The sequence below is a fragment of the Wasmannia auropunctata genome, unplaced genomic scaffold (assembly GCF_000956235.1).
Source record: "Wasmannia auropunctata unplaced genomic scaffold, wasmannia.A_1.0 LD336044.1, whole genome shotgun sequence".
In the NCBI taxonomy this organism is placed as follows: Eukaryota; Metazoa; Arthropoda; class Insecta; order Hymenoptera; family Formicidae; genus Wasmannia; species Wasmannia auropunctata.
Genome location: NW_012026846.1, coordinates 400,339 through 423,441, shown reverse-complemented (window position 1 = coordinate 423,441; position 23,103 = coordinate 400,339). Strand labels below are relative to the sequence as shown.

General features: G+C 39.6%; 2 protein-coding genes across 3 annotated transcripts in view; one reads left to right on the top strand and one right to left on the bottom strand.

Moving 5' to 3' along the window:
* Positions 1–10,876, top strand: LOC105451784 (ubiquitin carboxyl-terminal hydrolase 8-like). Of its 2 annotated transcripts, XM_011692453.1 has the most exons (11): positions 3–742; positions 845–1,206; positions 2,041–2,953; positions 3,058–3,233; positions 4,548–4,686; positions 4,787–4,945; positions 6,946–7,182; positions 7,266–7,370; positions 7,447–7,653; positions 7,839–8,194; positions 8,728–10,876. In XM_011692453.1, exons 1-11 carry the CDS (start codon positions 488–490, stop codon positions 8,840–8,842), a joined length of 3,024 nt encoding a protein of 1,007 aa, XP_011690755.1. In that variant the 5' UTR covers positions 3–487; the 3' UTR covers positions 8,843–10,876. The 2 variants fall into 2 exon arrangements, with proteins under 2 accessions (XP_011690756.1, XP_011690755.1); XM_011692454.1 differs by lacking the exon at positions 4,787–4,945 and having other exon boundaries at positions 1–742.
* A 2,585-nt stretch (positions 10,877–13,461) lies between these two features.
* Positions 13,462–23,103, bottom strand: part of LOC105451803 (homeobox protein Nkx-6.1-like) — a 42,519-nt gene continuing 32,877 nt past the window's right edge. The window contains exons 4-5 of the mRNA XM_011692487.1: positions 19,893–20,043; positions 13,462–13,622 (exon numbers count right to left, since the gene is read on the bottom strand). Coding sequence (XP_011690789.1) covers positions 13,462–13,622; positions 19,893–20,043 — 312 coding nt within the window. The remainder of the gene's footprint in view (positions 13,623–19,892; positions 20,044–23,103) is intronic.

Here is a 23,103-nt window from a genome sequence, read left to right as displayed (position 1 = left end):
CCACCTCGAACCCCGCAACCGCCAGTGAATCGCTGGGTATTGTCGCGTTGGGAACCCCGCTTCCGCTTCGGAGTGCGAATTCGCGGTGGTGAAGACGGGGAGCTCGGAGGAATTCGTCTCTTACGTTTGGACATCGCGAGAGAGAGGCTTCTCCCGATGACGTGACGGCGACACGCGGTGATCGATCGCACCATCCTCCCCCCTCCCCTCTTCCCCCCTCCTACTAAGGCCCTCGCGACATCCCGCCTTCGTCCGAATTGTCGCGGGCTCCGCAATGTCACTGTGATGTCGCGGTCCTAATTGTAAGTCGATTAGGCGATTGACATTTTATATCCCTTCGCGCGTGACAGCGGAGAGCTGCTGCTTGCGCGGTCGCGTACGTTGCACCGGATAGTGGTTCCCCTGAGTCTCGCCGCCGAGTGATCCCCGACGAGAGAGAGAGAGAGAACGAGAGAGAGAGAGAGTCCACGACGACACGGCCGGCGACATGTCGAACGCGACGAAGCTGACGTACACCTGCGTCAACGATCTCGTGCAGAAGGCCAAGATCAACTTCGCGGGCAAGGACCCGCGCAACGTGCACCAGAGGCTCTCCGCGATGCGGCAGAAGGCGGACCTGGCGAGGAAGCAGGGGGACGACGAGACCGCGTTCATCCTCACGAAGAGGTGGCTGGACGCGGTCGAGTGGCTGAAGAGGAGTCACAAGTCCACGGCCTACGCCACGAGCACGACCGTCGATCAGGTAAGAAGTGGCGCATTTTCCTATACACCATGACACCCAGCACTGCCCGACGTATCGCTGTCGCACACAGACGGTGGACATACATGAATGTTTGCATTCTAGATAAATGAAGTGAAAAACGTGCTTGCAGACTTGAAGCAAAAGTTAGATGTACGGTATGAGCTTAGCTCCAAGAAGAAGTGCAACGATAAGGTAGAGATAATGGAGGTAGAGACGGACGAGCGGGAGGCGCCGAACAGTGACATTGGTTTGAAATTGCCAGAAATACCGACCGAGGACCCTTTGTATATTAGCCTACGTAGCGATTGCGACAAGTTCATAACGTGCATTCAGTTGTACCAGTTAATACAAAAGTCGTGTGTCAAATACCTGATTATTGACACTAGGCAGAAGGCCCATTACGAAAGTTCCAGGATGTCGTCCGACAGATGCATCAACATTCCACAGTCTGAAATTAAAACAGGGTGAGCGAAGCATTTTCGTGCAATCTTCCCTATATCTCTTTTTTCTTTATCATGCAACTCCATTTGTGTCTCTCTTAATTTAACAATAAAAATATCGTAGGCTAATGGGAATTGGCGCGGTAATTTGGTGCTCAAAGTTAAACAGGAATAATTAACGTTAATTTCATAAGGCATGTATAAATATATTTCCAAATGTTTCGGCCGTCCTTTAGGCCATCCTCAGTGATACGTGAATTACAATGTGGCGGTCTTATGATTGTTCAAAAGTGGGCTTCCATAATGACGAATGTAAGAACACTGGATCTATTTGCCATTTAAATTTCTAAAATCCGCAAGTTATATAAGGACTACCATAAGGACTTATATAGAGACGAATAAATTATATCTGTTGTTCAGCTATTTAAAGTAAATTTACAGTGGTCAATATTAAAACAGATAAATGAAATAACTCACCGAAAAATCAGAAGTAAATGTATATGTTAACTAATATCTCAATCACACATTAAAATCGTAATAGATGTTAATAATTACATAAATTGTAATAGATGTTAAACATGTCTGTACTTCCAAGAGTCAAGATTTCAAATGAAACGTTGGCACAATCATGGGTCAAATCAGTACCGACTGTACGTTTCATCGACGTGTCACCGACTGAAACGTTTGGAAATATATTTATATACTCATTATGAAATTATACATTAATTATTTCCTGTTTAACTTTGCGCACCAATTACCACGCCGATTCCCATTAGCCTACGAAATTTTTATCGTTCGATTATTTCTGGGAATCCTCTTTAACATATTAATTTCTCACGATGCATCGTTTGCTTTCAGGTTACTGGCCTCTTACTTTGAAAAGTATCTCGCAAACGACAAGCACTCTTACGACTTGTTTGTCAATCGATCGTCGCGGAACACAGATGTTCTTATCCTGCTAGACTGGAACAGTACACAGGACACTCTGACGCCCTACACTCATGTAAACGTGCTGAAGAATATTTTCGAGAAGTGGGATCCAGGCACGGATCACAAGAGGATTAAGATTCTGAACGGGGGATACCAGGCGTGGCTCGAGCGGTATCCGGCATTTACAACGAATCCCAACATCCAGATGCCCGAGATCAAGTACGTCGAATTCGACGAGAAGATTTTAGAGTCGTTTGAGTATCCCGATTACGTCAACTCCGACCCGGAAGACGAGAACATGGAGAAGCAACGAACGAAGAACGAATTTAATAACGTGAGCGGCTTTATCAAGGACGTGGAGATGGATCACGGTGACAATAACAAGTCGGCGACGTCCAGGCACGCCAGGTCGAACAGCAACGACACCGTTTCTTCAGCCAAGTCGAAGAATTTCGTCACTCACGTGACGATATCGATCGACGACAAACGGCCGTCTCGAGGCGACGGTGCGAACGGGAAGTTGGGAAGTCCGGAACATCCAGTGATAGCTCAGCCTAGGGTATCGTTGAACAAAGTACCGCAAAGCGAAGTGAGCGCGAAACCGGTGATCGATCGCAGCAGTAAACCGACCACCTTGAAGGCGCACGATCCGCGGTGTAAGGAAGTATTGAGGTACATGAAAGAGTTGACCGAACTGGCGAGATCGAAGTCGAAGCTCGCCAATGAATTGTTGGGCCAGGAATACGAGCTTTATTCGCAGCGTGAGGAGAAGTACAGTGCCAGCGATGAGAGGTATCTGCAATCGGAGATAAAATCTCTGAAAGTTAAACTGGAGGACATGGTACTTATTTATTTGTTTTCGATAATACGCTTCAAGACCGCTAGACGGCGTGCAAGAGCTATAAATTATGATAAATTCGAAAATTTTTATCATTTGTGTTGCAGCACAAAATGTATCTCAAAGTTGAAAATGAGTATAAGACATATTCGGAAGAAAATTGTACGGATACGATTAAATTCAATCAAACTGACGACCATGAAAAGAAGAACCTTGAATTTACTCTCTCTTTGACGAAGAACGAACTCAAGGACATTGAAACCAAAAGGAAAAAATTACAGGAGTAAATATATTTGATTAATATTATATGAAAACCCTAATATATTTTAATACGTTGACTGCCACTGTACAATTAATATGCTACTTAATATTTATTTTTTATCACAAAACTCGTAATAATTTTTATTTCCTTCCAAAAAAAAAAAACTCGAATCGTTGGCATCTATATGTAACTTATCAACTATAAGTTACTTTGGCAATCAATGTGTTAACAATAATAAAAAAAAGGCCAATACAAATCATCGATAATGCAGTAACCGATTATTACATTTTTCACGTATCTATTATTCTTATTTTAGACGATTGATTAGCTTCTTATTGCGCAGAATGCATGTTTATATTTATATTTATAAAAAATTTGTGAGTTAGGTATAAAATAAATTTTTATTAATATTTAATAAAAAATTTGCGAGAAATTAAATCTCTTCTGTGCAATAAGAAATATTGAAGAATATTGAAAGAAATGGATACACTTAAATTATAGCATAATAGTCATTCGAATATAAAGAATAGCGTATGCTAAGAATAACCTAATGCCCATTGGTTGATCATGTTTTTGTCCTTAAAGTAGATTTTTCTATGGCTAAAATCTACAAGCCAAGCCATTTAAAAATAGAAGACAGGTTATCATTTTTCTAAATTCTTAAAATTCTTAACTCTTATGGAGTTGCATCGGGGAAGACTGCTCAAATTTCTAAGATTTTTTGAATATTTCTAACGGCACTAATATTTGTTTTTTTGTGATCACTCTTAAATATTTGTGATTAGGCATTTTTCCATTCAAACTTTCACCGTCATTGCTTATAGTCAAATCATTGCTGTCATGATGGCAGCGAGTGTCAATTAAAAGCGAGTGTTAATTAAAAAAAAAGAAGGTTTTTAAGGATAGAAACGTGGTCGATTATAAGTAAAAGACTGAAGAAGAATTTGCAGAAATTTAAAAACCAGGATGTTATTGAAAATTATTACTTTTCCGGAGGGGAGTGGAGTATAAAATATAGTTTTAAATAATTAAAAAGAAGAAATTGAGAAAACTGTGATAGTTTCTATCGCATTTTGTTTCACTGCGTTATACAATCAAAAGCTAGTGAAATTAAATTATTAAATAAGTGAATTTCATCATGCTTAAATTAATAACGTTGTTTCTTCTTCACCAAATATTCGATTCCAAATACAGTGTTCGATTCCATCTATTTTTGAGAATGAGGTATCTTTTATCGATGGCTTGTATCCCCATTAAAATGTTACATATTAAAATGAAATTTCCATTTTGTAATCCATTTCCTGTTTTAATTCATATTACGTTGTGTGATTATAGAGAATTCCTGCAAAGAGAGCACAAGGAGATAATGAAGCAAAATGACAGTGACGTTCACAAGGAACCCTTGAAGACGGACGGAGGTTCATCCATTAACACCGGCTTGGAGCGCTCTTACTCGAGTCCAAATCTGCTGCAGGTACGAAGAACCCCGCGCTAAAAAAATCTTACAATCCGTTTCTTTTTTTTTTCGTTTATCTATTTAAAATGGCAATCGCATAATTACATAATTCCATTAGTTGGGAGATCGTAAAGCACCTCAGATAGATAGAACTTCTAAGCCACATATTTCGCCTCGAAATCAGAATGGATTGGGAATTGGCAATGAGAACATCAAAGTGTCTTCTCTTAGTTGGGGAAATCGGGAGGAACGAATGACCCCTATTCACGGCTCTGTTGTAAGTACTTATTCGGAGACAAGATTTGTACGGGCGCTTTCCGGCAAAATTGCTGATACGATCCTACATGCGAATATTGTCACTCAGCTTTCGCTTTCATTACATTTCGTTTTCGCGACATTCGGAGACGAACTGGTCCAGTTTCAAACGATCAGAAAGGCTTACGGTGTTGGATTCTCAGTCTTCCATTTCACATAACGCTTGGCTATATAAGTCACGTGTATGATATTGAGCTGCGAGTGATATCGGCATGATAATAACAGTGTGACTCGCGAATAGGAATACGGCGCTGTTTGCTATTAACACAGTATTAGTTTAAGACCTTAGACAGAATTTTATGCGTATAATTTTTCACATATTCAACATTACGTTTGAAAGTTCGAGAATTAATTTCAATTTTATTTAATTCCTTATTAAAAATCTCAGATCAGAGAGTGAGCGTTCCAAGTTAACTCAGCGCGAAAGTCAATAAGAGGTCGGTTGATATGCATCTAATGACTTCTGGCCGCGAGGAAACCTCGTAATTCATAAAGCACGTGTCACGTATAATATAATATCATAAATGAATGTACGCGCACGTGTACACGCGCGGACTGACTTAACACACGTGGGGTTTCTCAATCCAATCCACAGACAAACTTCCGACAATTAGTGCTACGACAAATACGCGCCAGTACCCGAGCGCGACATTTTGCCAGATTGAAGATCATCTGTTGGAGGTGTTCCCTCCCGAATATATCCGCGCGATTTTTTTTTTATGCGCTATGAAGTGGCATTTCTTACAATTAAAAGTTGATTACAATGAAACATTAATTAATCCAAGGAGATCCGTATTGTGTGTGTTTTACGTATGTGTGTGTGTGTGTGTCCGTCATTAACATTTACATTATATTGATATATATTTGCTACTGGCTACTTACGATTCATTCATTCGTCAGCTCGCAACAACATGTTGATATAATGTTCAATTGTAATTCGATGCACGATAATATAGTCAAACATGCGTGTGGATATAACGCTTACTATCTCGTGATAAAATAATTTTTCGTTGGTGCAGTGAAGAATGATAGAGACAATGGTTTATCTTCAAAGAAGATTCATTCCGTTACTATTGCTTAATTATTTTAAAAAGGTAATATAGACAATGGAACAACACAATTTTGCATTAATTTTTAAATAATTCTGACAGAGGTGATAAAAAATTGTTCTTTTTTCATAATTTTGTAATATGTAATAATGATTGAGCATCTCTAGTTCCTTTAAAAATTATTTATCACATCTAGTTGAATATTTTTATTAATGCTTATAAATTTATACATGCTTATAAATTTATACATAGTTATTATGAAATTAATACAATTTAATGAATATTTAATAAATACTAAGCTCATCCATAATTTCTTAATAGAATGTTTTAAATGCCATGCATTAAGAAATAATTAATTAATTAATGCCATATATTAAGAAATAACAAACGACAGATTGGTCTGTACGTCATTCTACAATATTTAAATACGTCAGAATGCGTTATAAGGTTTGGTTGACCATCGCATGTTGATGTAAATAGATCGATACCACTCGACGATATGCTTAATTACGTTACACGGAAAGCAAATAGTATAGTTCTACAACTGCGAATTCCACTGTTTGAGAAAGAGTTACTAACGCAATTTTTGTTGTAAAAATAAATTTTTGAAAGAATTATATATATATATATATATGCAAATATATTACCACGAAAAGTTTGTTTAAAAATTTTTAATATGCCTGGCGTTTAAACAGATATAATTGGAGTATCGTGTACAAGAGACGAGCTAAATAAAATTTAAACGTTGAAATCTTCCAACGGAAAATTCTGATTAATATATCTATACTTTCTCTTATTATAACACATGGGGGGGTATGTGTGTGTGTATGTCGTGTATAACTACCATGCATAATTATATGCAATTGTTAACATGATTTATCAGCGTAAAAATAGCGCCTCCTTGTACTTGCAGCATCCGGGTATAACTGGCCTGAAGAACTTGGGCAATTCTTGTTACATGAACAGCATCATACAGTGCCTGAGTAACACGACGAACTTAGCGAAATATTTTACTGATAATTCGTATGCTGATGATCTCAACACGAGTAATGACAATATGACACAAGGCCAAGTAGTGGAGGAAGTGGCTCAAGTAATTAAAGCGCTCTGGAGGGGTCAGTACAAAAGCATATCTCCTCACGACCTAAAGGTACTTCAGTTTGTAGATCTTATTCGTAAAGTGCCAAGTGCTAATTTTTTCAATTGACATTGAATTAATTATTGTTATTGCAGGTTGCAGTTGGTCAATACAAATTACAATTTGAAAGTTACGAGCAACAAGATTCTCACGAATTCCTCACGTTCTTGTTAGACTGGATGCATAATGATCTTAAAAAGGTAAAAATTTGAAGAGTAATTAGAAAATTAATTTTAAAATAAATATTAAGTACTAAAATTGTCCTCTTGCTCGTAGGACGTGAAAGTGCCGATTGAAATGACCAACGCGGAGAAGGAGTGGGACAAAGCGATGAATTCTCAGAGATCTATAATATCAGATTTGTTTTTCGGACAATTAAGATCCACCATTACATGTTCATTTTGCAAGCAAGCGAGTACTACATACGAGACATTTAATAGTTTAACAATGTCTTTATCTCAGTCTAATCGGTGTACTTTAAATGTAAGTATTTTCTGATATCGTACAATTATTTGAATAATATAATTTTTTTTACTTCTCTTTTCCTCTTTTTTTATATGTAAGCATAATATAATATAAATGATTAAATCAACTAAACTTGAAATAAAAGGATGTGTTTTGGCAATTGTTTGTTTTATACGAAAATAATTTTTTTAATATTATTTCAGGATTGCATGGAAAAGTTTGTAATAGGACAGAAAGTGAGCGGATGGAAGTGTCCCAAGTGTCAGACACCGCGCGACGCGACGAAAAAGTTCGATTTCGTCAAACTCGCGCCCATCGTCGTGATACACTTGAACCGCTTCGCCGAGAGCGGCGGATGGCTGGAAAAGCGCAACACCGCCGTCGACTTTCCCCTCACGGGATTCAACTTGAGGCCGTACCTCGTCACGGAGAACCCGAAGGCGATCATGTCGAACAATATTCGTAATTACAATTACAGTCTCTACGCGATATCAAATCACTATGGGACGATGGACGGCGGCCACTACACGGCATTTTGCAAAAATGCTACTCAAAATAAGTACGTATGACACATACACGCGCTATTTTTCAATAGGAATTCTTCCGCATCAGAAATAGGGCTAGTTACTTTTTACTCGAATATTACTTCGAATATTACTTCGAATATTCGAAGCTTCGATGTTAACTTCGACCTTTAGAATTTTAAGATGCCTTCGAAATTTCGAAGTTTTGAAAAATACATTAAAAATTTGAATTTTCTTAATTGGATTGCTTTATTGATCATTATCTTTCCTTATTCACACATCTATCAAATTTAATTATTAATTTGTAATACTTCAGGTTACAATACTTTCAAATTTTTTAGCGATAATTTCGTATATGTATTAATTCTTTTTATTTACAATATTTGTAAATTTTCTGAATAAATTTATCATTTGCACAAATGTATTTTTCGAAACTTCGAAAGAATTCGAAGATTTTAATGTCGAAGCTTCGAAGTTCGAATGTCGGGGCCTTCGAAGCAAATCACCCTAATCAGAAACAACATAACTTTTTACGACATTGTTCTAATGCGATAATGCGCATTTGCAGATGGTACAAGTACGATGATCAAACTGTCACGGAGGTGTCGCCGAGCCAAGTGAAGTCTCAAAACACGAGTGCCTATTTATTGTTTTATACGTCATTTCCCAACACGATCATGTAGTATGAGGACACGGCCGCGGATATAATCAAGATTCAATTATGACGAAAGTCTTCAGTGTGATATTACTTAAGGGGAAAGAGTACACACAACGGGAATATGATTTTCGCTCTGTAGATATTAAAAGCGGTTATATATTTTGTATGATAAATCTCCTATGCGCGAGCAAAACGTATAGGGGCTAGTAGTGACGAATGAAAGCTTCATCGGTGCCGGCATTCATTGAAAACATGTAAATACGTATGGCGATTTTTCTGCATCTCCGCAGTCTGTCGCTTTAGGGGATAAAGCAAAAGGTATAATTGTACCCGAGAATATTTTAATATGTGTATAGCTTTGTATAATTATATTAACATAGGTAACATTAGTCGTATTACATTACGTTCGTTTGATAAAAAGACGCCTTGTATTATTGTATAATTGTAGCCGGACCGTCACTCTTGTCTTGTATATCAAAACGAGGCGGAAGGGGCCATAGTTCCTTGCCTTATCGAGTAACTTAGACATACATTTTCGAGGAATTTATTCGATTTTGGAATCCATCTGTTAAAAATATGTTTTCTGTTCAATCACATATTTTGCACAAATGGTTTTCGATCAGTCATCATCAATAGCGTTTAACATAGATAAAAAATAATGCATACGTCGTATGCGGTTTAGATGGATTAGCAGCACACTGACTGCCTTCTTTGCTGCGCTGCCAGTATTGTCGCAACGTACCGTTTTGTACGTGAAGCAAAGCGCTTCGTTGAAACGTACGCTTCTTAAAAAAAAAAAGAAAGAAAAGTTGAGTAGGATTCCGTTACGTATGAACTTGTATTCATGTGTATGTAAATTGGCTTCGAGCAGCCCAAAGAAATTTGTAATTAGTCATAAATGTAATATTTCTATACATCACATTTCAGTGAAGGCTGTACGTAACATCATATTCTTTGCAAGTACGAACTGCTTTCACACTTCATGGCAACACGTTCATATATATAATTATATGACATAATTTGTATATATGAGTTGTATTCCCACGAATAAAATATGTACACATAACAATCCTCGAATACTTTTATGTATCTGCCATACATATTGATACAGAATGTGAAAGCAACTTGCGCTCGCAAAAGCTAGATTAGAAGAATCTTGCGGCAACTCGCTAGTTCATTACGCAACTCATATCATGATTTTATTATTGCCATATCATAATTATATTATTATTATGATTATTCATGAGGTAATATACATCTAAAGTGTCAAAGGACAACGTCAATAACATTACAATTTTGTGCAATGTATCTCTGTTTCTTTAAATTTACCCGTATTCTTTTACAAGAAAGCACGTATACGTAATGCTTTACCCTTCTGTGTTTTGATCGTGAGATATGCTGTGCTAATATTTTCAAAGACACGAATCAGCCATTGCGAACACCGAGTGTTCATGATAAAGTACTGCGATCAGCCATTGCGAATGCTCAAAATATCCGAAAAGTTCGCGGTGTCGTTTGCGTTACTATTTAAGAACACTAATGTAATTAAAACGTGTTTTAAGAAGCGACGAGATATACTTATATCAAACAATTCCTTTGACTATTTCAGCGTGCTACCTTCAATCTTTTAGTTATCGTTCCATTCACGTGAGAGATATCAGAATTTTAATTTATAGACGATTGAACGATTATTTCTACTTATGTTTATTGTATTAATGCTATTCTCTTCGTCGTATTTGCATTTTTAATATGCATTAAAATGTCCCTATTATGATTAGGTAGGCATATTGTTTGACTGCATTCTTTCTTTGAATTATAGAATTTTTTCAACGCGAATATACGTATTTCCAATTAATTACTTTATTCTTGTCAGCTTCCAGCTTCGAAAAAAATCCAATTTCACAAAATATATTAATAAAGCATATAAAAATCCATAATGTATATTGCAATATAAATTGACGCCTAATTAAATTTTATAATTAAATAATTATAAAAGAATTGTACAATTAGAAATTAAGGCAAAATAATCTTCGCTTTAATAAAAAAAACATCCATGGAACATGAAAATTAAACTGCCCGTCTCGCGCGAGTCTCCGCGTATATACCTACGTAAAATGTGAAGGCACGACGTCTGTCCGTCGTATATCCATTCTGCTATAATTAAATACTAATTAATTGTACCGCTGCACTACGATCGACGTTGTTTTCGGCGAAGTTGGCCCGTCCGCGTGGCAATTCGCAAATTCGTATACTCGCTCCGGCACAGACCCGCGGCCGTCGCAATTAGCATCGGGCCACCCCTCGCGCCCGAAAGTGCCGAACTTTCGCGCGTCGTTAATAATCTGCCGCGCAATCTGTAGTTCAATACACGTCCTGGACGCGATCCCGAGCCTTAATCGGAAACTTCTCGCCGTTTTTCTCGGTCTCTCTGCCCCGCCCGCCCTCCACGGGACAATTTATATTCTTTTATCCTTTAATACGGGACTCTCTCCCTCGGGGGCACCCTCCCCCCTCCTACCCCGGTCCCTTTCCTCTCTCCACCCGTGTCGTCGTCGTCGTGTCGCGGGTGCGGCGCGCTCGCGGCCCAACTTTTTCCATATTCCAATTAGGAATATTTCCCATTGATTTAAGGCCCGGTCGCGCCCGAGAAGGCGGGCAAATATTAACGGCTTAACGCCGCGATAAATTTACAGCGCCGATACGCCGCGCCGCGGGGGCTGCAACCCCGTCCTATATAGAGGAGGCCGAGAACTTCTCCCCCCGCGTTATAGGGGTGGGTGGGAGCAGGGGGCGACGTAAGGATCGCGCGCGTTTTACGTGTGCCGACACACTTTACGAGTCGCAAAAACTCTCGTTAACATTAATCACCGTGCTTATCCGAAATCGATACGTCGAGGCCGCGAGGGTGAGCGGTCCACCCCGCCGCCTGTTTACGAGTGTTTCTTTCCGTTTCCCCAGACCGTCGCGGCGGCGAAAAAGGAGAATCACCCCCGGGGGTTGCACGTAGATCCTCTGCCGCTGAGGACGGCCGAGGACGGAGAGAGACTTTTGCGCGTAAACGCCGTGCTCACGATGTTCTCCCGTTTAATTAAAGGAGGCTTCATTCGCGCTCCAGTTTCTTCTTAAACAATTATGTATCACTATATCTGCGCGCCATGCCTTTAAAATATATGATCTCTAAGGAGGGAACATTAGAAGCATTTTTTTCTTCTGTGGTCTTTTTTCGGATAAATCGATATTTAGAAAAATTAACAACTTTTCTAATGACTTAGCTCTATGCTTCTACCTCTAGCTTCTCTCTTTGGTCAAACATATATTTATTTTGTTGCTAATTAGATCAATATTAATTGAATTAATTTATTCTGAAATTAAACTATAAACTCCTAATTTAATAAACGCTACATTGCAGAAAGATCTATTTTTGTTCATATGCTGAATAATTTCATTTTAAATTTATATATAGCGCTATCAGAGATTTTTTAATTATCGATTGTATGCCAATAGTTTTTGATTTAATAACATAATTAAAATGACATTTAGCGTTTCTCTTTGGCCGAACATATATATACTTATTGTATTTTGTTGTTAATTAGATAAATATTAATTAATTAAATTTATTCTAGAAACTATGCGAACTTCTAATCTAATAAACGCTGCATATTGCAGAGAGATCTATTTTCGTTCGTATGCTGAATAATTTCATTTTAAATTTATATATAGCGCTATCAAGATTTTTTAATTATTGATTGTATGCCAATTAGTTTTTGATTTAATAACATAATTAAAATGACATTTAGCGTTTCTCTTTGGCCGAACATATATATACTTATTATATTTTGTTGTTAATTAGATAAATATTAATTAATTAAATTTATTCTGAGAAATTATAAACTTCTAATCTAATTAAACGCTACATAATGCAGAAAGATCTATTTTCGTTTGTATGCTAAATAATTTCATTTTAAATTTATATATAGCGCTATCAAGATTTTTTAATTATTGATTGTATGCCAATTAATTTTTGATTTAATAACAATTAAAATGACATTTAGCGTCTCTCTTTGGCTAAACATATATATATATATATTTATTATATTTTGTTGTTAATTAGATAAATATTAATTAATTAAATTTATTCTGAAAAACTAAACTCTTAATCCAATAAACGCTACATTGCAGAGAAATCCATTTTTAATACAATAATTAATTGACATCGTTTCGTATGCCATGATCAATAATTTCATTTTAAATTTACATATAGCGCTATCAGATTTTTCAATTATTGATTGTATGTCAATAGTTTTAGATTTAGTAACATAATTAAAATGCTTGAAAAATGATTTGATATTTAATAATGTAATTATTAAAAATGTTTCAAGAACTAGCGGTAAAAAGAGTCGCGTGATATAATCGAGTTGTTCCACTTACGTCAAGTAGTTGGAGTCAGGTTTAATCGGACGTAGTTCACGGCGCCGCGCACAGATGGCGCTCGCAGTGACTTTCGTGGAGCGTTCCGGATCTAGAAATGGACGGATCGAAGAGCGCACACACAGACTAGTTCCGGGCTCCGGAGAGTCCGGAGTCCTCGCGGTTGCCGTGATTGTCACGGTTCGCGTTTCCGGCCTCGCGTGCCGGTACTGATCGCTAGGTTTGATTTCCAGGTAAATATCCAATAAGTATCACGAACTCGATCGTCGATCGAAGTGTTCGACGGGGCGAGGCGATTTCACGACGTAAAAACACATAATCGTCTACTTCTGCTGCGTTTGGTTTGACGCTTGCAGCGCTTGCGAGCATCATTGGTCCTGTAACATTTATTGATAAACAGCAAGGATGAAGTGATGCTGCGAGCGCTTGCACTGTAAGTACCAAAGCGAATAGCAGGGGTGCTTTCAAGAATTCATGATATATTATTTTATCCTTGTACTATTCACGGAATGTTAAACAAGGATAAAATGATATATAGGCACCTGGGCGAAGTTTCTGAACGCAGCCCGGAAGTAGACGCTATTTTTACACCGTGAAACCATCTCGTCCCGTCGAACACTTCGAAAGCTCTCGGAATTTTCAAGGATCGACGCGCGGAAACCATCTTATTTTAATGAGCGTCGCGTCGCTTTTTATGTAGAATCCAATAAACATGCCAAGATTCTCAAGGAATCATTATATGTATTTAAACGGAATTAGCACTTTTGCGCAAAATTTTTACGCAAATTGTGTAACTTCTGTAAGTATATAGATATCTACGACACACTGAACTCTCTCCAAGAATATGTTTCTGCAATTCTGCAGAGTGTTGTATGTATAAATATGGTATGTATACAGTATATGTGTATTAATATACATATACTCGTAAAAGTGATTCGCTGTATTCATATATACGCACATAAAATAATTTTATGATTCAAAGAAATACGCGTTTGTAGAATCTTGTTCATTTGTTCATTGCATGTTGAAAATTATATTGACGTACAATCAATAATTTAAAAATCTTAATAGCGCTATATATAAATTTAAAATTATTCAGCATACGAACGATGTATATCAATTATATTAAAAATGGATCTCCCATCTGCAATGTATATAGCGTTTATTAGGTTATAGGAGTTTAGTTTTTCAGAATAGATTCAATTAATTAATATCATGCGTATAAAATTAATTACTGCAATAAATCATACGTACATTCATAGAGTCATATGTAAGGTAGCAGGCCGATTATTTCGAGAAAAATGTTAATTTTTTTTGGGGGGGGGGGCAGCTAATTTACCTTTCGCTCGCAAGAAGCAAGAACATCCTTCTAGAAATTCGTTCTAGGAAATCACTTCCTTTATTCAAATTTTTTTTTACATCTCTTCCTCTCTCCTTTCTCGTCCCCCTCCCCGCTTCCCTCGCCGCCTCTCTGCCTCGCGCGATGACCGATTAATTGCGCACTAATGCTCTTCCTCCGGGCGCACTCGCGAACTACACGGCGATCGCCCGGGACTAAGTTGCAAATAATTCCGCCAGACACGGATACGCGGCTTCATATAGCGCGAGTTACGCGCGAGATTGCGTTGTAACCGCGATTTAATCAGAATACGGAGGTACCAATTAACAGTATATCGCGTCTGTGCGCTAAAGTTGCGTGCGAGGGATAACAAAAAGGGCTCGACAGAGCCGCATCACGCATATATTAAGATAAAACGATTTATTTCTCTCTCTCTCTCTCTCTTTCCATCATATTTATTATATCATTTCACGTAGTTTTGTGTCGCGCATTACAGCCAAGCCAGGAAGGACAATCGATATGTATGACGTTGTAATAAATAATAAAATGCAAAATTTATTCTAACATATTTACTGCTTTCAGATGTGACGAATGAAGGAAGATCGATGAAAGGAGAATATATATCGTGAAGGAAGACCGGAAAATCTGTTCGGAAGCGCGAATCTAGTAATCTGGTGGTCATCGCATGTGAGTAATTTACATATTTTGTGCTTCTTCATTTCTGTGCAAATTTTATTTTGACCCCATCCTCTTTATTTCCTACGTTAATTCGATAAGTGCACGCGTACAACGTTTGTCGATATAACATTGTCACGTTTCTCCGAAAAACTTCATCATCATTATAGAACGGAATTTGACGTAAAGAAATCAACCACTTTGATAATGGATATTTTATTAAATCGCGTACAACGAACGAATATTATTTTAACGTTTTCCTTTAATCTCATTATTTACAATCAAACATTTACGTAGCCGTTTTTTAAAGCTAAATGAATTTTGATCGAACGAAAACGTATATTGATTACAACGATTTCAACGCACGGAGCTGAAAATTGCACGTGCGATAATCGAGGAGCCGGGGATGGGGAACGGGGAACTAAATGAAGTGAACGCATTACGAGATATATAATATAATTCTACAATTATACCATAATACGTGTTCCATTTATTAAATTGGAGATATAATACACAAGCGATAGATAACACGTATGTATAATTTATACAGTATTTTATACAGATTGTCTCTACCTCTCGTCCATTAACAATTTACCTAGGTTTACTGTACAGCAATGTATGTGTGTGTGTTGTCGGATACTCGATAGACGTTACAAGAGACTTAGGATGCGCCTTTTTTTTTTTTTTTAGGAAACGATCGCTCGATTAGTCACAGCGCGCGAAGTAGCGAAGCGTTCTTCTTTCCTTTCTTCTTTTTTTTCCTCTTTTTCTGATGCGCTCGGAAAACGTTTCTTGAACCCTCCTCTCGCCCCTACAGGGGCCCTGCCCGCTGCCGAATTTCTTTTTGAACACAGCGATTACCGCTTATCAAGTTCTACATGGCTTGTGCATTCTCGCCGCATGTTAGACTAAAAAAGGCAGCCCGCGGCGTTTACACGCAAAAAAATCCATTTTTCTTTTCTTTCTAATCTGAGAAGAAGCTTCGGCGATAAGTCGAGCTTGAAATTCAACGCGTTTAATCGCTCTATAAAAAAGACATTATATCATAATAAAAGTTACACTTTGGCACAAATGCTCGATCAAGGCGATACCTTCATATTTATTCGCCCAAAATGTAAGAATTTTAGTAAGCAATTATTAAAGCGTGTAAAATCTTCTACGCTGTATAAGCCAGAGTTCAGTATATTCTGTTAAAATAACGTATCCTTGTATCTCTCGGGCGAAAGCGCTTGGGATCAGGTAATCATATTTAGCGCTAACCTGCGGCAAGAATACAGAAGGTTCGTTCTTTTTAGTTGCACTTTTACTTCACTTTGTTTTCCTTTTCCCTCCCTTCTCTCCCCCTCCCCTCGCCCTCTTTCCCCTCCCGCCCCTCGAAAGCCCGAATATACACCTGTCTCATTTTAAATGCGGAAAATGTAAGGAAGTGCAGCTGAAAAAAACAGAGCCAGAGTTTTACGAGTTTAGACGCACGCCACGTGCGATTTATATATATTTGTATGTATGTATTTATATATATATATATTCTCCTATTCCTCTGCATTTTATTTTAGTCTACAAGACGATATACCTACTTACTTCACTTACGCGCCTAGACCGAACGCCGTATTAAATACGTTAGATATCACATTCACGTTTATCGTATATCTACATAATATACAAAGTCCATTTCTGCGCGATCCGTCGACGCGCAAAGTTCATTCGAACTTGTTCGAAATTCCCGCATTCACTTCTCGGATATACATTATTTTTTTCTTTCACGGTTTTTCTTCTTTCGAAACCCGCGACTTTTCACCGTAACTTACAGACGAATAAAGATGAAAACAAGGCAAGGAAATCTTCGTCTGGCAGTTTAGGCAAATAAATAAATATTTGTACGTAAAGAATAAAATTCCTATACAAAGACAAATGAACTAACTTTTTTTAACAATTTCCAACTTGTCGAACAAGGGGACGCGCCTTCGGTTGACTTGCGCAGAGCGCAATAATTTAATAAATATAATGAATTCCTTTCGGGGAAACGCTTCCCGAACAGAGGCAAACGATCTTTATTTGTTGACAGCAAGATCGTTAATTCAGTGCGCTTGATTAAATTGTCTTGTCTTCGCGCTGTTTGAGTTACAATCTCGGTGCCGCTCGACACGCGATTGGAAGGTTGCCAAATTATATCTAATATTTTTCCATAAAATGTGAAAGATGTTTCACGTTTCGTAGATAGATAATTTTATTAAGCGACGCCGGATGTTAAAGGGCCACTGGTTACCCCTTTGTAAAGCAGCATGTCTTTGTTCGTAAATCCGAAATATTTGATTTATTTTCTGATCAATCGCGTGTTCGTGACGCAGCAAGTATTTTTCGGGGACATTTTTTTTTTTTAGTCCAGCGTACTCACGTACAATTATTTTATTCAATCGGAGGAATTAATACCTTTCCCGGTGACGAGTCGACTAGTTTAGAACGACGATGCAGATTGCTGGGCCCTTGGATTTATGGTTATCCATTAACACCTTCTTGACGGGGGCTGACGTTACGTCGCGTGCGTTGTTTACCATATTTGCCGTGCGTTTGTTTGTCGGATGGATAACAAAGGCCCCTTCCTCCTCCTCCTCCTCCACCACCTCCCCCTCTCCCGGCGACTAATCTGCCATCGCATAAGCAGCTCGGCAAACCCTTCCTATCGATTCCTCCGTATGCCATGCTCTCGCAGCTATACAGACTAAATATGCACACGCGATTGAGAGATTTTGGGGACGGTAACACGTCGCGATCCAGAAGGTGGTTAACGATATTTGGTTGCTTATATTTTCTCCTGCCAAACACGACGCGCAATTCGGGGCAACGGAGTTGTCATGTGACGCTTTTAGCCAAGCCGATTTTAAATCGGCAGACGCACGCGAGTTCCAATCGGGCGTTCATCGACAAGGCATATCGATTATTTTAAAAGATTAATTGATGATTATAATTGCTATTTCGCGATAATCTCATTTGGAAAAATATAAATTTAAACATAAATGTTTATAATATAATACGATATACTTGCACGACGGTCAATTTCAAATTGCGAAAAAAATTAAAAGTATTTACCGAACGCTATATTCATATTTACTTCTTGGAGCAAGGTAATTATTAGTGGTAGTAACTTGAAGTAAAGTATTATCGTCGCGAAAGCAAGTCCACTTTATGATAATAAATTGGCATTGTGGCCGCTCGCAATTAATTAAAGTCCTTGAGTCGATAAACGCGCTCAATTTAATCAAGCGATTTTTGGCTTCACATTTCGAGATCAGCGATGAATCGGTGGTTTTTATCGTTTATACTTTCGAATTATCATAGAGATCAGCTTGGCAACGGGACGTAGTTTAGATTCCAATTGTCGCCAGGTCCATTTTGTAGGATGGCAGATTCATTGTACGGCGTCGAAATTTTTATTCAGCCTCTCATACGGAAATATTTCCCTATTTAATAATTGTGACACTGTATTCACAATCATTTTTTAATCGATACGAAAAAAATAGTATTTTGCTTTATACAATGTAATGATTCCGATGATTAATTCCGATTTAAGTAATCGTCGTTTCGCCGGTACTTACTTAAATCGTTATCGAGCACCGACGAATTCGCCATCTACAAAATCAACGCTTCGCAATTTGCAATATCTCACAGCGAATCGGAATGCCCGTAAGAACCGGTCAAAATTAATGGCAATCACCGTAAAGATTGATTCACTTCAAAGAGCCATGTTCTCGACTATATTGACACGGCTGCGAACAAGTCGGCATTATCACGAAACACGTTCACCCCTTACGTTTTCCTTACGTTTTGCTCTAGACGGATGCCCCAAATCACGCGCGCTTCCTCTCGGTTGCAGAATTCCTTCGTAATTTTGGAAAATCAATTTCCCCTTACGTAAGACGACAATTAAACTTCTCTAATTAAAATTTCGCTCCGGCAAAAATTCATTTCTGAAGTTAACCCGAAAGTAAGTCCCCTTTACTTTTCTTCATATAAATCTTCTACTTCGTAACTCAAAAACAAGAATCGACGCCACGCGTGCCTCTCATTCTCAATCTGCTCTCTATTAAAATTTTAAAACCGTTCCGCTCGCACTTTCCGCGAGAAGACGACGCGCGACTTCCCGGACATCGCAATATGAAAACTAAATACGTTACTCGCGACGCCGCGTTAAGCGTCCCGGCTAAATCACGAAGAAAGACACGCGGACACACACTCGTGGTACGTACGAATCTCTCTCTCTCTCTCTCTCTCTCTCTCTCTCTCTCACAGACACACACACTCTCTTTCTCCTTTCTCCGTTTTTCTCCTTCTCTCTCCGTCGCCGTACAGTCGTTCCGCGATCATTTCCGAGCCGACACGCGCGTTGTTCTCCGAACAAGCCGCGAGAAACCCTCCGGAACGCGCCGCCCCCGAGCCACGCCTTATCCTTCTCCTCCGCGTCCCTCTTTTCCCTTTTTTCGCACCCCCGCGTGTCCCCGGGCAACCCCCGCCGTCCCCGGCGGTTCTCAATGCCTGTACTGCTGCTCGAGCTCCCTTCGCAGCCTCTTCGCGGCGGTCTCGCCGCCACCGCCGCCGCCGCCACCGCCACCGCCACCGCCGCCGCCACCACCGCCGCCACCGCCGCTGCTGCTGCCGTCGGCCTCAGCATCACTGCAACCGTCCTCACCCTCGGCGACGACGCCCTCGACCTCCTCCTGCCGCCGCTTCGCCGTCGCCATCTCCGCCGCGTGCTTCTTCCGCCACTTCGTCCGCCGATTCTGGAACCATACCTGGAAAATCCGAAAACGGACGCCCCGTGTTAACAAGTCCATGATTAAAAACGCGATTTTAATTCTCCAATGCATTCGTTAAGTTCTCAAGCCCAATTTCATCGGTCTCCGAAAATTACAATTTAAAATGCTCATTGAATATTCATGTTGTAGTTTTATATTAGTTGTAAGGCGATAAGTGTAAACTGAGGTTAAAAGGCTGGGCCAAGCTGACATCCTTGAAATCGTATGTAATATGAAAATTAAATATGATACTTGGATATAATGTGCAACAAGATGCATCCAGGTTTCCGAATCTTTTTAGCAGCAATTGTGTTTCGTCACAATAATCGAATACCAATAATTTTATTACAAAAGATTCTGATTTGATAGTGTCATAGTCTTTCTAAGTAAATTTCATCTCTCGTACATTTATGCTAAATGGCGATGAGATGGCCCTATAAATCTACACAAGTACGTTAATTCGATTTCCGACGCGAACGAATTAACCCTCGAGGAGAGTAAAAATCCCCATCGCGGAGCAACCCTTTGACGCGAATCGATCGGCGAATTATTGAAATAGCCGACTCCCGACATCTTTAACATCCGCGCCCACCTGCGGAGTCCATTCGACCTCTCTCGATTAATACGCCGGCCTCGACTCAAGCGGGCGTCTATAACATTTGAATTAACGGGCAAAGGTCCCGGAGAAAATTCATCGGCAACTGGCCTCCCGCGGGGACCGGGGAGGGGGTTTCGGGGGGAAACGGCGCTAACTTAAGGTGCCCCTCTGCACCTATAAAGCTCGAGATACACAGTAGGAGTCTGTGTCCCCGCAACAATGTATTTAATTAACGTAACGGGTGTCAGGGGAGCACGGGGAAGCTTCACCGTAGCGCGATTGCACCCACAAACCACCCCCGATCCATGCCAGCGTGTGGCCCCCGCTAAACTCCTCCTCTTCCTCTTCGCCCTCGTCCTCCCCCCTCCTCCCTCCGCCTCCTCCGGCCATCCCGTTGCCGCCACACCGCCGCTCTTCCGTATCCAACCCCAATCCGCAGGCTTGTTCAATGGCCGCCAAGTCGAGAGCTTAAATTAAAGATATAAGCATCCCGGCGAGCGAGCGCGGGCGCGAAGCGGTAAACGAATTAAAAAGTAAACGGCCGGCCGTAAAAGTTAATGGTTGTTCGGATGAAAATTAAAATACTCGAGGAATTAAGATAACGGAGAGGCAGGCGAATGGACAATCTGCAGGGATTGACTGCAGGCAAATGCCGGACGTAAAAAAGCAGTTTGGCCCGGCAACGAAAGTCCAATTTGTATTTCATGTTGGTCTTCATGAAGGAAGAAAGAGAGGGGAAAAGATAAAGGGTGAAAGAAAGCAAGATACGCGAGGAGAAAGATTAGGCGGCGCGTTTAATCTTCAATTGCAATTTTTAAAGAATTTTTCCTGATTTCTAACACAGATCTTTCTAAAAATCCTTTTCCAATGCTCCTTATTCTTTTCTCTGTCTCCAAGATGACACATACGCAGATATTTTCGATAAACATTTTAATCAGAGAAAAAAACTTTTTCAGAGGAATGCCAAGATTATATAATAACGCATCGATTTTTCGAATAATGATATTGATATAATTTTTGCATTACATGGAGGTATACGAATATTCCGCAGAAAAAAATAGGTGCCCGAGCGCGAGTTTACTTACATGGGATTGTGATTTAGCAATCGTGATAAACAAGCTCCTTCCGTTCGCGAGGATTCGCAATTTCAGAGATATCGTTCAATGGATCGGAGAAACTGAGGACAATCAAAATTGATGCTAAGTTTACCGAACTCCCCCACGGGATCGTGCGAGCCGACCCAGTTTCTCTCTATTAGTACCGACCCTGTTTACTTTCCTAAAACAAACTTTAAAGACGATAAAGCACTTAGTTAAGCCCTTAATAAATTTAAATGCTATATGTCCTATTTTTCCAGAAATCCGCGCGGATGTTGCATTTTGCCAGATAAAGATTTATCACTTCATCTTTCTTTCCAAGATAAGACCGTTCTTCCTTACCGTTAATTGCTAAATGTACGTTTTATCAAAATTATCGTTTTGTAAAACGACCAAAAAATTTGCAGCCAATTTGTTACTTTAATAAAAAAATTACCTATATTTTTGTTTTACTTATCAGAGATAAGTTTTTCAATAAAATATCATTTATACGTGATTTCGAGAATATAATGTAACACTTTTATTTTTACGTTGTTAAATTGCATTAGTCATTGCATGACAAGAGGATAATCTCCGCGCGAGCGGATCTAACTTCGAAAAATGGGGTCGACAATTCGCGATTCGATCTCTTTCTCTCGATGAAACGATGAAAAACCGATTTGGGGCGGTATAGCCGCAAAGCCGTCCCGATCGTTATTCTTTAAATCGTCGCGACTGATACAGTGCGAAAATGTAAATGCAAAGAAAGTCCTGGCCGGGATCCATCCATCTTGTTTTTGAACGCATTAGTCACGCGCACGTTGCGAGACGGGGTGGGGGAGGGGAAACCGGCGCGCGGCGCGCGGTTGTCGTTCTCTCTTTCCACCCCTCGCGTTTCCCCTCCCCCCGTCGCCGACGTTGCGCGTCGCCTCACAACTGTTCGATTTATTAAATCAGGATTATCTAAGCCCATTACTTTGTCCCGTCGAGAGCTAGATACAAAACCGCATTTGTAACTCGCGTAAAGCCCTTAGGGCGGGCCCGCAGAGAGCGGCACTGATTTCCGCGGTCGTCCACCTACCCTTTCCCTCCTCCCCCTCGTCCGTAACAGATAATACCGATAGCATCTGATCTCGCCGTTGATATCGCCGCTGGGACAATTTATTATGCGAAAGATTACGGCCGTGTGACTCAGTTCTCGCCCCTCGAGGGGAGGGTGACAAAATTCGCGCGAGTAACTTCTGCGAGTCAAAACTATACGATAAGGCCATCGCGAATCTAATTATCTAGATAAGTGCCGTGATCCAAACGCGTAAATTTTATTTTTGATCAAACTGTTCTGCATCAAACTGAATGCGCATAAGCGCATAGCTAATAGCTAAT

Coding starts and splice junctions, on each gene's coding strand:
- LOC105451784 (XM_011692453.1), top strand. CDS start 488: ATGTCGAACGCGACGAAGCTGACGTACACCTGCGTCAACGATCTCGTG. Junction 4,687..4,786: donor CGAGTCCAAATCTGCTGCAG/GTACGAAGAACC, acceptor TAATTCCATTAG/TTGGGAGATCGTAAAGCACC. Junction 7,183..7,265: donor TATCTCCTCACGACCTAAAG/GTACTTCAGTTT, acceptor TTGTTATTGCAG/GTTGCAGTTGGTCAATACAA.